The sequence below is a fragment of the Heterodontus francisci genome, chromosome 27 (assembly GCF_036365525.1).
Source record: "Heterodontus francisci isolate sHetFra1 chromosome 27, sHetFra1.hap1, whole genome shotgun sequence".
NCBI classification, from domain to species: Eukaryota; Metazoa; Chordata; class Chondrichthyes; order Heterodontiformes; family Heterodontidae; genus Heterodontus; species Heterodontus francisci.
In genome coordinates, this window is record NC_090397.1 from 54,416,978 (window position 1) to 54,431,855 (window position 14,878).

Consider the following 14,878-nt stretch of genomic DNA (forward strand, 5'->3'; position numbering starts at 1 on the left):
AAACGTTAACATACATTGAAATTGGAGCGTTCCAATGAGATGCATGAATTTTCCTGCTCCCCCCCCAAAAATGTCAATACAAGTAGAAATGTGAGAATCTTAGTAATAATTAATAAGGAATCCTTCGTCGAATAACAAATCAGAGAAGGAAAAACATTTCAGAGATCTACAAAATTGGAAGGTGCAATTAGGAACGTTTTCGCTCCATCCGGACCGTTTAGCGCGGCTGTTTTGCTTCGAACGGAGCGGTGTGACAGGAACACATTAAAGATGGCCGCTCCCACGGGAGAGGAGCTGCAGGCGGTTCGGGGTCGTTTGACGACTGTGTTCGTGAGGAATCTGCCGGCCTCGGCGGTCGGCGAGCGTTTGGAGGAGATTTATAGCGAGTTAGGGCCGGTCAAACACTGCTTCGTGGTGAAGGAGAAAGGTGAGGGGAGAGGAAGAAGGGGCACGCGTGGTGGAAGAGCAGCACACTGATGAAAGGCGGTGTGTTTCTTTTTGAGTCCTTTATCTGCGCCGGCTGGTGTTTTATCAACCACTCGTTCAGGTTGGACTTAATCGACAGCACCTAGATATCCTGATCCACTCTGAGCCGGACTCTGCCCCGCTGTTTAATTACCAGACCTACCTGCTTCTTCAAACTCAGCCCATCTGTGGCTGAAACCTGGTCATTTCCAGAATCAATAGGGTGGTGAAAAGGCCTTTGCCAATAGCAGGAAACTGGCTGATACAATCGTAAAATGGTTACAGCCCAAAAGGAGGGCATTCGACTCATCGTGTCTGTGCTGGCTGCATAAGCAACTCAGCTAGTCCCACTCGCCTTTTTCCTGTATCCCTGCAATTTTTTTCCTCTTCAGATGCTTATTTAATTCCCTTTTCAAAGCCACGATTGAATCTGCCTCTTCCACACACTCAGTGCATTCCAGATCCTAAACACCCACTGTGAAAAAAAATTATCCTCATGTTGCCAATGATGCTTTTGCCAATTATCTTAAATCAGCGTCCTCTAGTTATCAACCCTTCCGCCAATGGAACAGTTTCTCTCTACTCTGTCCCTGATTTTGAACACCTCTATCAAATCTTTACTCACTTTCTCTAAGGAAAGTAACCCCAGCTTCTCCAATCTCCATATAACTGAGGTTCTTATCCTTGGAATCATTCTCAAATCTTTTCTGGTAAAATTTGGTAAAGACTATTGCGAGAATGAAAAATTACAGAATTGTTACAGCTCAGAAAGAGGCCATTTGGCCCATCATGTCTGTGCCAGCTCTCCAAAAGAGCAGTTTACTTAGTTCTACTCCCCAGCCTTCACCCCGTAGCTCTGCACATTCTTCCTTTTCAGATAACAATCCAATTCCCTCTTGAATGCCTCGATTGAACCTGCCTCCACCTTGCACTCAAGCAGTGCATTCCAGATCCGAACTACTCGCTGCATGGAAAATGTTATTCCTCATGTTGCCATTGCTTCTTTTGCCAATTACATTAAATCTGTGCTCTCTCGTTCTCGATCCCTGCACCAATGGGAACAGTCTAGGTCAATAATGTATATGTGCACCCTCTCTAAAGCCTTCACATACTTCTTAAAGTGTGGTGCCTAGAATTGGACCCAATACTCCTGTTGAGGTCGAACCAGTGTTTTGTAAAGGTTCATCATAACCTCCTTGCTTTTTCTCTCTTCCTCTATTTATAAAGCCCAGGATCCTGTATGCCTTTTTAGCCACTTTCTCAACCTGCTCTGCCAATGTCAACAATTTATGCACATATACCCCCAGGTCTATTTGTTCCGGCACCCCCCTTTAGATTTGTACCCTTTATTTTATATTGCCTCTCCTTGTCCTTCCTACCAAAATGTGTCACTTCATGCCTCCCTACATTAAATTTCATCTGCCACAGGTCCACCCATTCCACCAACTTGTCTGTATCCTTTTGAAGTCTATCACAATCTTCCTCACAGTTCACAATACTTTGTGAGGTTTGTGCCATCTGCAGATTTTTGAAGTTATGCCCTGTGCACCCAAGTCTGGGTCAATAATATAAGTCAAGAAAAACAGTGGTCCTAGTACCAATCCCTGGGAAACTCCAATGTATACCTTTCTCCAGCCCGAAAAACAAACGTTCACCAATATTGTTTCCTGTCACCCAGCTAAAAAACAAAGAAAGAGCAGTACAGCACAGGAACAGGCCATTCGGCCCTCCAAGTCTGCGCCGATCTTGATGCCTGCCTAAACTAAAACCTTCTCCACTTTCGGGGTCCGTATCCCTCTATTCCCATCCTATTCATGTATTTGTCAAGATGCCTCCACCACCTCCCCGGCAACAAGTTCCAGGCACTCACCACCCTCTGTGTAAAGAACTTGCCTCGCACATCCCCTCTAAACTTAGCCCCTCTCACCTTAAACCTATGTTCCCTAGTAACTGACTCTTGCACCCTGGGAAAAAGCTTCTGACTATCCACTGTGTCCATGCCACTCATAACTTTGTAAACCTCTATCGTGTTGCCCCTCCACCTCCGTCGTTCCAGTGAAAACAATCCGAGTTTATGCAACCTCTCCTCATAGCTAATGCCCTCCAGACCAGGCAACATCCTGGTAAACCTCTTCTGTACCCTCTCCAAAGCCTCCACGTCCTTCTGGTAATGTGGCGACCAGAATTGCACACAATATTCTAAGTGTGACCTAACTAAAGTTCTGTACAGCTGCAGCATGACTTGCCAATTTTTATACTCTATGCCCTGACCGATGAAGGCAAGCATACCATATTTCTTCTTGACTACCTTATCCACCTGCGTTACCACTTTCAGTGACCTGTGGACCTGTACGCCCAGATCTCTCTGCCTGTCAATACTCCTAAGGGCTCAGCCATTTACTGTATACTTCCCACCTGTATTAGATCTTCCAAAATGCATTACCTCACATTTGTCCATCTGTCATTTCTCCGCCCAAGTCTCCAACTGATCTATATCCTGCTGTATCCTCTGACAATCCTCATCACTGTCCGCAACTCCACCAACCTTTCGTCCGCAAGCTTACTAATCAGACCAGCTACATTTTCCTCCAAATCATTTATATATACTACAAAGAGCAAAGGTCCCAGCACTGATCCCTGCGGAACACCACAAGTCACATCCCTCCATTCAGAAAAGCACCCTTCCACTGCTACCCTCTGTCTTCTATGACCGAGCCAGTTCTGTATCCATCTTGCCAGCTCCCCTCTGATCCCGTGTGACTTCACCTTTTGTACCAGTATGCCATGAGGGACCTTGTCAAAGGCTTTACTGAAGTCCATATAGATAACATCCACTGCCCTTCCTTCATCAATCATCTTAGTCACTTCCTCAAAAAACTCAATCAAATTAGTGAGACACGACCTCCCCTTCACAAAACCATGCTGCCTCTTGCTAATAAGTCCATTTGTTTCCAAATGGGAGTAAATCCTGTCCCGAAGAATCCTCTCTGATAATTTCCCTACCACTGACGTAAGGCTCACCGGCCTATTATTTCCTGGATTATCCTTGCTACCCTTCTTAAACAAAGGAACAACATTGGCTATTCTCCAGTCCTCTGGGACCTCACCTGCAGCCAATGAGGATGCAAAGATTTCTGTCACGGCCCCAGCAATTTCTCCCCTTGCCTCCCTCAGTATTCTGGGGTAGATCCCATCAGGCCCTGGGGACTTATCTACCTTAATGTTTTGCAAGACACCCAGCACCACCTCCTTTTTGATAATGAGATGACTGAGACTATCTACACTCCCTTCCCTAGGCTCATCATCCACCAAGTCCTTCTCCTTGGTGAGTACTGATGCAAAGTACTCATTTAGTACCTCGCCCCTTTCCTCTAGCTCCACATATAGATTTCCTTCTCTGTCCTTGAGTGGGCCAACCCTTTTCCTAGTTACCCTCTTGCTCTTTATATATGTATAAAAAGCCTTGGGATTTTCCTTAATCCTGTTTTCCAATGACTTCTCATAACCCCTTTTAGCCCTCCTGACTCGTTGCTTAAGTTCCTTCCTACTGTCTTTATATTCCTCAAGGGATTCGTCTGTTCCTAGCCTTCCAGCCCTTACGAATGCTTCCTTTTTCTTTTTGACGAGGCTCGCAATATCCCGCGTTATCCAAGGTTCCTGAAACTTGCCAGACTGATCCTTCTTCCTCACAGGAACATGCTGGTCCTGGATTCTAATCAACTGACGTTTGAAAGACTCCCACATGTCAGATGTTGATTTACCCTCAAATAGCCGCCCCCAATCTAAATTCTTCAGTTCCTGCCTAATATTGTTATAATTAGCCTTCCCCCAATTTAGCACCTTCACCCGAGGACTACTCTTATCCTTATCCACAAGTACCTTAAAACTTATGGAATTATGGTCACTGTTCCCGAAATGCTCCCCTACTGAAACTTCGACCACCTGGCCGGGCTCATTCCCCAATACCAGGTCCAGTACGGCCCCATCCCTAGTTGGACTATCTATGTATTGTTTCAAGAAGCCCTCCTGTATGCTCCTTACAAATTCTGCCCCATTGAAGCCCCTAGCACTAAGTGAGTCCCAGTCAATATAGGGGAAGTTAAAATCACCCACCACTAGAACCCTGTTACCTTTACATCTTTCCAAAATCTGTCTACATATCTGCTCCTCTACCTCCCGGTGGCTGTTGGGAGGCCTGTAGTAAACCCCCAACACCGTGACTGCACCTTTCCTATTCCTGAGCTCCACCCATATTGCCTCGCTGCATGACCCCTCCGAGGTGTCCTCCCGCAGTACAGCTGTGATATTCTCCTTAACCAGTAATGCAACTCCCCCACCCCTTTGACATCCCCCACTCGATCCCGCCTGAAGCTTCTAAATCCTGGAACATTTAGCTGCCAATCCTGTCCTTCCCTCAACCAAGTCTCTGTAATAGCAACAACATCATAGTTCCAAGTACTAATCCAAGCTCTAAGTTCATCTGCCTTACCTGTTATACTTCTCGCATTGAAACAAATGCACTTCAGACCACTAGTCCCGCTGTTCTCCGCAACATCTCCCTGCCTGCTCTTCCTCTTAGTCTTATTGGCCTTATTTACTAGTTCCCCCTCATTTATTTCACTTGCTGTCCTACTGCTCTGGTTCCAACCCCCCTGCCACACTCGTCTAAACCCTCCCGAGTGACGCTAGCAAACCTCGCAGCCAGGATATTTGTGCCCCTCCAGTTTAGATGCAACCCGTCCTTCTTGTACAGGTCCCATCTGTCCCTGAAGAGATCCCAATGGTCCAGATATCTGAAACCCTCCCTTCTACACCAGCTGTTCAGCCACGTGTTTAGCTGCACTATCTTCCTATTTCTAGCCTCACTGGCACGTGGCACAGGGAGTAATCCTGAGATTACAACCCGAGAGGTCCTGTCTTTTAACTTTCTACCTAACTCCCTAAACTCCCCCTGCAGGACCTCGTCACTCTTCCTGCCTATGTCGTTGGTACCGACTAACTTTGTGTCCATGCTGCCACTATTTTATTCCATGGGCTTCAATTGCCCATTATGTGGCATTTTATCAACCGCCTTTTGGAAGCCCATGTACACCACATGAACCGGATTATCCTCATCACCCCTCTGTTATCGCATCAAAAAATTCAACTTAAACAGGATTTGCCTTTAACACATCTGTGCTGGTTTTTCTTATTTAATCCCGACTTGTCCAGCGACTGTTAATTTTGTCCCGTTACTGTTTCTAAAAGCTTTCCCGCCACCGAGGTTAAACTTACTGACCTTTAGTCGCTAGGTTTATTCTTGCAACCTTTTTGAACAAGGGTGTAACATTTGCAATTCTCCAGTTCTCTGGCACCACCCATGTATTGAAAGATTATGGCCAATACCTCCCCAATTTCCACCCTTACTTCCTTCAGCATCCTCGGATGCATCCAATCCGTTCCTGGTGTTTTATCAACTTCATACAGCCAGGCTATCTAATCACAGAATCGTTACAGTGCAGAAGGAGGCCATTTGGCCCATCGTGTCCACACTGGCTCTCTGAAAGAACAATTCCCTCAGTTCCATTCCCCTACCTTCTCCCCATAACCCTGCACATTCTTCCTTTTCATATAACTGTCTAATTCCCTTTTGAATGCTTCAATTCAACCTACCTCCACCACAATCTCAGGCAGCGCATTCCAGACCTTAACCACTTGTTGTGTGAAAAAGCTTTTCCTCATGTCACTTTTGCTTTTCTTACCAAGTACTTTAAATCTGTGCCCTCTCATTCTCAATCCTTTCACGAATGGGAACAGTTTCTCTCTATCTACTCTATCCAGACCCTTCATGATTTTGAATACCTCTATCAAATCACCTCTCGGCCTTCTCTTCTCCAAGGAAAACAGTCCTAACTTCTCTAATCTATCTTCATAACAGAAATTCCTCATCCCTGGAACCATTCTCATTAATCTTTTCTGTACTCTCTCCAATGCCCTCATGTCTTTCCTCAAGTGTGGTGCCCAGAATTGGACACAATATTCCAGCTGACACCGAACTGGTGTCTTATACAACTACCTCCTCTTTATCAGTTTTTAGTTCATCCAATGTCTCAACTAATTCCTCTTTCACTATGACTGGCAGCAGCCTCCTTGGTAAAGATAGAGGCAAAGCACTCATGTCGAACTTCAACCATGCTCTTGCCTCCATGCGTTGATCCCCTTTTTGCTCCCTATTTGGCCCCACCCCTCCGTGCTACTTTAAAAAAAAATTTATATGCCTATGGAAGACTTTTGGATTCCCTTTTATATGTTGGCAGCCAGTCTCTTCTCAGACTCTGTCTTTGCCTCTTATCTTTTTCACTACCCCTCTGAACTTCCTATGTTCAGCCTGGTTCTCACTTGTATTATCAACCTGACATCTGTCATGCACTGTTAGCAAATCATTACATAGAATTTACTGCACAGAAACAGGACATTCGGCCTAACTCTTCTATGCTGGTGTTGATACTCCACACGAACCTCCTCCCACCCTCCTGATCTGGATCAGCTGCCCGTTTTCCATCGAGCCTGATTTTCATTTCCATTGCTTAAGTGCATTGGGCTCGATCTGCAACTAGCCTGCTTCATGTTCCTCACGGAGACCAATTTCATTCCCAATAATTTGGACAAATGGGGAAAAGGACACAGGTTCTGTGTACAACAGGATCCCACAAACAACAGTGAAATGATTGACCAATTCATGTGTTCTGGTGGTGTTGGTTGAGGGATGAAGGTTGGTCGGATACCAGAATAACTTCCCTGCTCTTCAAACAGCACCAGAGAATCTGTAAGGTTCATCTGGAAGGGCGCATCTTACAGTGAGTGAAGTGAATTGTTTTTTTTTAACCTTGCCCTTGAGATTGTACTATATTTGTGTAGGAAATTGCCGGATATATGAATTGATAATGATGCAGCGATGTTAGAGACACATCTGGGGGCTCATGAATGTTGTACCCAATGGTCTATCTCCTTAACCAATAAAATTTAATGATAAAGAAACCAAGTGAACGACGGAGGAAATAGAAGAGAGGGAAAGAAAGAGTGGATTAAGAGAGAAAACAGAAAAATAAATAAATTAAAAACGTTAAAAAAACTTCTAGCAGCAATCCTTTACCCGGTGGAGTGAGACTGCAGGGTTTCATTTATTGTCTGTTTGGGCCTTCAGGATTGAGTTTTACATCAGGATCATAAATGGGTGGTTGATGGTCGGCACAGACTCGGTGGGCTGAAGGGCCTGTTTCAGTGCTGTATCTCTAAACATAAACAAACTAAATCACATCATTAACAGGGTCCTTACAACATGGATTACTAGCCCTAAATGATTGGTGAGATTAATTGTGTGAACTGCAATTCCAGCAACTTCATGCCACACGATGGGGAGGCTGACAGTGAGATGGTCATTTTTTGGGTTTCCATTGCAGGTAATGGAATGGTGCAAATCCTCCAGCAATTTGTGGTGACTGGAACTTATGGCATATCTCTTCCTCACTACAAATTGCCACATAAACTTGCTGCTAACGGTGGGTGCCATGAACTCGCCATTTGCCCCAACAATTTTCTGGCCAGTGTCTCATGCAAAGGACTCCCTCAGTACTGCAATAGCCAGCCAGCATGCTGTGCTTACATCCTGAATGGAGATCGAACCCACAACCTTCTGATGCAGGTGAGTGCTACTGACAAAGCCAAGCTGACAGTGTAACTAAAACTGCTCCCCTGCAATTTCTAGCGCAGCGTTGTTGAATAGTGACTGGCACGAAATGGTGGTGGAGCAGTGACCTCCCACTGTACTGCACTGCTGCTGGATCTATATGTGGCCCTGTGCCATGTAGGAATGTTGTATGTAATTTATTTGAGCAGAGTTTGACACAAAGCGGTATCTTGACTCCTCTTTTTCTTCAGGGAGTCAGACTTGTCGTGGTTTTGGGTACGTGACATTTTCCCTACCAGAAGATGCACAGAGAGCTCTGAAAGAGGTGACGTTCTATGATGGCCAGAAACTCTCTGCTTCTCTCGCCAAGAAGAAACTTTTGAGAAAGAAAGCGGGTGAGTGTTCCAGTGCACTGAGCAGAGGAGGCTGCTTCTCAGTCAGAGAATTTTTGTAGGTTTTAAATTCAAGTTATGGGTAACCAGTGATGCAGTGAGTGAGACACTGACTTCACCTCTAGGATTTGACCCAGACAATTGAGCTGAAAATCTTCACTGTCTGTCAGGAGCCTACATGAAATGTATTTGTCATTCTCAATCCACTCTCCAGTTAGCATGGACCCACAGTGCAAACTGGCCTGTATTGTGGCACTGAACTGACCATCTCACTCAGGTCTATCGGGTTTATGAGCGGCACAGTGGCGCAGTGGTTAGCACCGCAGCCTCGCAGCTCCAGCGACCTGGGTTCGATTCTGGGTACTGCCTGTGTGGAGTTTGCAAGTTCTCCCTGTGACCGCGTGGGTTTCTGCCGGGTGCTCCGGTTTCCTCCCACAACCAAAGACTTGTAGGTTGATAGGTAAATTGGCCATTGTAAATTGCCCCTAGTGTAGGTAGGTGGTGGGGATGTGGTAGGGAATATGGGATTAATGTAGAACGAAGAACAGTACAGCACAGGAACAGGCCATTCGGCCCTCCAAACCTGCGCCAATCTTGATTAGTATAAATGGGTGGTTGTTGGTCGGCACAGATTCGGTGCGTCGAAGGGCCTGTTTTAGTGCTGTATCTCTCTATGACTATGTGGGAAATGGAAAAATATAATTCTAGGTCAGTATGGGTGTTCTTTGTGAGATTAGTCATAGAAAATGTGTCAACACAGCGATGGGTGTTTTGGCCCATCACATCTAAGCCAGCCTTTTTCCATGTGGGGATGTTGCTGAGGCATATTATTGGGCTACAGTAAAGGGAGCTTTACTGTGCATTCAACCAGTCTCAAACCAGTTCTTTAAAGGGTATGACTTCACTGCATAAAACCACCCCTATATTTGGCATACATCAGGTTTCACTCGCGGCAATCCCTAAGATAGGAATGAAGACAGGTGCAGAGAAAACATTCTTCTGAGGCGGAGGTTAAGGTGCACTGTTAACGTACGGAGGGAGCTTAACTCAACCTATATCTGCCCTGGGAGTGTTATGTGCTAGTGGTAGTAAAAGTAGAGAACATTCCGCACTTCCCAGTGCTGACATCTTTCACAGTCTGGTGGAAGACAACTTCTTCTTAAACCCTTTTTTCATGAATTCAATGCAGTTAATTTTAGATTTTTTTGCAGCCCCCAAGGAAAGACCTAAAATAAATACAAAACAGCAAACGCTGAAGAAAACGCAGAGGAAAGCAAGGCTGATTGTCCGAAATCTGAGCTTTAAGGTACTGAGTAACTATTCATTTGAGGATCAACTCATGGTCTCAGTATCAATTGTAGTATTGTTCATCAGTTCTACTCTCCCTCAACCATTCTCTGTCCGCATATGTGACAGATCTGATGTTTAAAATCTCTTCTCATTTCCCAGATAGTTATTTCACTTTATATTAAATAAAAGTCCTGGGAGACTGGGTGCTGTTACAAGCTCTGCATGAATCCAACATAGACTGGGTGCTGCAGTCTGTTAATGTCGTGCATGAAAACTTTGTCTCTGGCAACTGTTAGAGTGCTAAATAACTGTGTCTCAGGTCACCCTTGAGCCAGTTCTTCAGTGTGAATCTATGACATGAAGCTGCCTGCAATTCAGCGCAGTGGTAATACTGAATTGATAGGTGGATTTGAGATGAATCTACATGTGCTTGAGTTGGTGGGTCACAGATTTGCTGGTGGTTGGTGTGGTGAATGCAAATATCACCCTTGTGCAATAGGGGACTGCTTGCAGAGGCTGGGGCTCGGGAACCGTACTGGGTGGAGTAGAGGGAGCTTTACTTGGTTAAAGTTGTGTGGTGGTGCTTGATGCAGCTGCAGGGTTCCAAATATATTCCAATCCTCTCATTGTCTTTTGTAGTATTCAATCATTGCAAGCAGATGTGAAAATCTGGGTGAGGGTTGAAAAGGGCAATAATGGATGAGGTGGCCCCGGATCTCAGTATGGAATCAATTGTGTTTGCTAAGGGCTGTCATCAGTTGATGGCAGGGTTTCTGAAGGGGCTACTCCTTCTGGTGACAGATGCTGACTTGCTGTAACTTAGGAAGTAACAGTGAGGTGAGAGAGACTGCCTTTGACATCAAGGCAGCATTGACCGAGTCTGGCATCAAGGAACCCTGTCGAGGGGAAATCACTCCATTGGCTGGAGTCGTACCTAGCACAAAAGAAGATGGTTGTTGTTGGAGGCCAATCATCTCAGCCCCAGGGCATTGTTGCAGGAGTTCCTCCGGGAAGTGATCTCGGCGCTATCTTCAGCTGCTTCATCAATGACCTCCCCCTCCAACATAAAGTCAGAAATGGGATGTTTGCTGATTATTTCACAGTGTTCATTCCCATTTGTAACTCTTCAGACACTGAAGCAGTCTGTGTCTGCAAGACCTGGACAACATTCATACTCAGGCTGATAAGTGGCAAGTAACATTTGCACCACACAAGTGACAGGCAATGACCATCTCCAACAAGAGTGAATCTTAACCATCTTCCCTTGGCATTGAAGAGCATTACCATTGCTGAATTCCCCACCATCAGAATCCTGCAGGGTATTTACCATTGACTGGAAATTTAACTGGACCAACCATATAAATACTGTGGTGACGAGCAGGTCAAAGGCTTGGAATTCTGCTTTGAGTAACTTACCTGACTCCCCAAAGCCTGTCCACAGTCTACAAGGTATAAGTCAGGAGTGTGATAGAATACTCTCCACTTGCCTGCATGAGAGCAGCTCAAGAAGCTCGCTACCGTCCAGGACAAAGCAACCCTTGATCGGCACCCCATCCACCACCTTCAACATTCACTCCCTCCGCCACTGGTGCACAGTGGCAGCAGTGCGTACCATCCACAAGATACACTGTAGCAACTCGCCAAGGCTCCTTCGACAGCACCTCCCAAACCTGCGATCTCTACCCCTAGAACAAGGGAAGCAGGATCATGGGAACGTGACCACCTGCAAGTTCCCCTCCAAGTTCCACACCATGCTGACTTGGAACTGTATCGCCATTCCTTCACTGTCATTGGGTCCAAATCCTGGAACTCCCTCCCTAACAGCACTGTGGATGTACCTACGCCACAAGGCTTGCAGCAGTTCAAGACGGCCCATTGCCACCTTCTCGAGGGCAATTAGGGATGGGCAATAAGTACTGGCCTTGACAGTGATGCCCATATCCCATGAAAGAATGTATTAAAAAACTGTAAATGCAGCAACCGTTCAGCAGGTCAGGCAGCATCTGCACTGTAATTTAGTATTTAGGTTGAGTTATCGAAATGTAGGTTGAACCTTAGAGGGGGAACAGAAACATAATCATCCCAGCCTTGCTACCAGCATGTACACACTTTGCTTCACTCCCTGTAATTGCTCACCTGTGGGACTTTGCTCCGCTTCTTGTGGCTCCCGTCACGTGGGACTTTGATTTGCACCCTGTGACTCTTGTCCTGTAGAGATGGAGTAGGCGATCTTTTTGATGTGGAGGATATGGGGTTGGAAGCTCAGCTTGGAGTCAAATCGGCCTGCAAGTTTGTGAACAATCTGGTTCAACCTGAGAGTAGCTGGGGAGGTGAATGAAATTAGTGGCAAGGGTACAGAGCTTTTGGCAGGCAGTGAAGATGATGGCTTCGGCCTTTCTAATGGTTAAGTGAAGGAAATTGCTTTTCATCTAAGACTGGATAACTAGCAGCACAGAGGCATTGGAGAGGTCACGAGAGGTGGTGGAGGAGAATGATGTGGTCAGCCTTGCCAAAGACTGCAGAGAGGATGAGCAGGGATAATGCACCATTATCACAGGCATAGAAGATACCATTTGTGACATTTGATTAGGTGTATTTCAGTGTTGCACTTGATGAGTGATTCAAACAAGGAATTGTGGGTAAAGATGGCCACAGATTTGACAACAGGTTCAAGGATTTTGGAGAGGAAAGGGAGGTTGGAGATGAAGTGGGAACATAACATAAATAGGAGCAGAAGTCGGCCATATGGTAATTTGCAAGAACAGAGGAGATGAGAATGAGATATTTTTTGAAGAATGTGGTGATTACCAGATTGTTTCAGAAGGAATGTTGGAGAGGCAGGCATTAGTGGATTTATCATCCCAATGTCAATGTCTCCACATGTCCCTGTCCAAATATTCCCCTCTTTTAGAGTGTGGCCATTGCCCTCAGAACTGTAACTGTTGCTGTACATTTTTCCTTTCAGTGTTCAGAAGATGACCTAAAGACCATTTTCTCGCAGTATGGAACTGTGCTGGAGGTTCACATCCCTACAAAGGAAGGTTAGTGTCTGGAGGGGGAAACGTCTGCTTCAGGAGATTCGACACTGACCTCTTATTTTACGGGCTAGGCAGCCAATCTAGCATAGACTGGGATATTTGATTCAGTCCAGTCCAGCTCAGCTTTCCAGTCAGCTGCATGGTATTATGGTCAAGTAAACAAGGAGAAATGAGAGAGAAGTTTCCAAAAAAAGTGGGAAAACTTACCCAAAATAATAATCCTATGGGAAACAGAAAGGAGTGAGTTTTTGTACAAGGAAAGAGGATTGTAAGAGAGAGAAGGGAAGTGGGACCAATTGATAGCTCTTTCAAAGGGTCACTGAATGGCCTCCTTCTGTGCTGTATCATTCTACAATTCTATATCATGTGATGTACAATATTGTTTTCTGCTGCTGTGGGGGAATCTGTGTCCTTTAATTCCACAAAATCTAGTCCCTGTTAAGTAAACAGTGGGTAAGGATTACCAGAATTTAATTGCACCTCAGCGTGCAGCTCAGATCCCAGCTTGAAATGCCTGGCTTTTTTTTTTTTGAAGCATGATTCCCAAGGTTAATTAGAAGTTACAAACATTCTGGGAATTCCCTTCTCCCATGTGTGATAAACTGATAGGTGGGGCCATGTGCTAAACTGGTTGGCGAGGGGACATATGGGCATGTGATAAGTTGGTAGGTGGTGGTTGAGGTAAACTGCTGAGCTTTGTGGTAAAATTGGGTCGCATAAACTGGCTGGCAGAAAACTGATGGATGGGGTAAACTGTTGAAGCTCGTGGTAAGCTGGGGGCAGGGTAAACTGGCAGGAAGTGGGCTGGGTAAACTGCTGAGGCTCGTAGTAAACTGGGGTTGGGTAATCTGTCGACGCTGGTGGTAAACTGGAGTGCAAAGGTGGGATGGTGGTGAATTGAAAATGGCTGTCTCTTTTTCCTGTGCCAGAGGTCACAGCTGTTCAGACCACTGAGTCAATACTCGCTGCGTGAATTCCTCCCTACATCCCAAATATATGTTGGGCACAGAGAGGAGGCATCAGATGCTCCCTCTTCATTAAAGAGATATTGTGTTTGATATGATTTTTGCAATTCAGTCTCTGGTTACTGAATGTTTTGTATGTTTCCTTTTCTCTCCCAGATGGGAAGATGCGAGGATTTGCGTTTGTTCAGCTCAAGAACCTTCTGGAGGCTGGGAAAGCCTTAAAGGGAATGAACCTGAAGGAGATTAAGGGTAATGAGAAAATTCAACAGCTGCTGTGTGGTGGGTGGTGACAGGGTATTGGAGAGTGCAGTATGTGATAGCACTGGGTGCCTCACCATTGGGACATTTCGTTGAGGGGGGATGGGAGAAGCAGCCATGGTGAGCCGATTGTGTATGATTCCTTGTGTTATTCAATCAGGTCGTCCTGTGGCGGTGGACTGGGCGGTGGCAAAGGACAAGTACAGAGCAACAATGAATCCCAAGGGTACAGGTAACTGGAACAGCTTATCATAGGTTATTGGTATTCTGGGATTTTACAGTCGATTATCGGGGGTGGGGGGGGGGGTGGTGGGGGCGGGTAGGGTTTAGGGAGAGACTTCCCCAGAATTTTCCGCCTTTCGCATTCCTTGCAGTTTGTTGTCCCTTCTTACTGCAACAATAACTTGCTTTTATATAGCACCTTTAACATAGTAAAAGTCCCAAGATACTTCACATGTTTGATCAAGCTCCTAATTTGGCAATGAACCATATAAGGCAAAATTAGGACAGGACCTTGGCCACAGGGATAGGTTTTAATGAGCGTCGTAAAGGAGGGGAGATAGGCGGAGAGGTTTAGGGAGAAAATTCCAGACCATAGGACCTAGACAGCTGAAAGTACAGCCACCAATGGTGAAGTGAAAAAACTGGGGATATACAAGAGACGAGAATTAGCAGGGAGAGATCCCAGAGGGTTGTAGGGCTGGAGGTGGTTACTGGAATAGAGGGTCGAGGCCATGGAGGGATTTGAAAACAAGGGTGAGATTTTGAAAATCGAGGCATTACCAGACCTGGAGTCATGACGTT

General features: G+C 45.6%; 1 protein-coding gene across 2 annotated transcripts in view; it reads left to right on the forward strand.

The window, feature by feature from the left end:
- The first annotated feature begins 224 nt into the window (after positions 1-224).
- The window catches only part of rbm28 (RNA binding motif protein 28), a 34,361-nt gene continuing 19,707 nt past the window's right edge, over positions 225-14,878 (forward strand). For both annotated transcript variants that reach the window (XM_068059381.1, XM_068059382.1), the window contains exons 1-6: positions 225-427; positions 8,383-8,526; positions 9,735-9,829; positions 12,779-12,854; positions 13,973-14,065; positions 14,235-14,306. In XM_068059381.1, the coding sequence (XP_067915482.1) occupies positions 271-427; positions 8,383-8,526; positions 9,735-9,829; positions 12,779-12,854; positions 13,973-14,065; positions 14,235-14,306 (637 nt within the window). In that variant the 5' untranslated portion in view covers positions 225-270. The remainder of the gene's footprint in view (positions 428-8,382; positions 8,527-9,734; positions 9,830-12,778; positions 12,855-13,972; positions 14,066-14,234; positions 14,307-14,878) is intronic.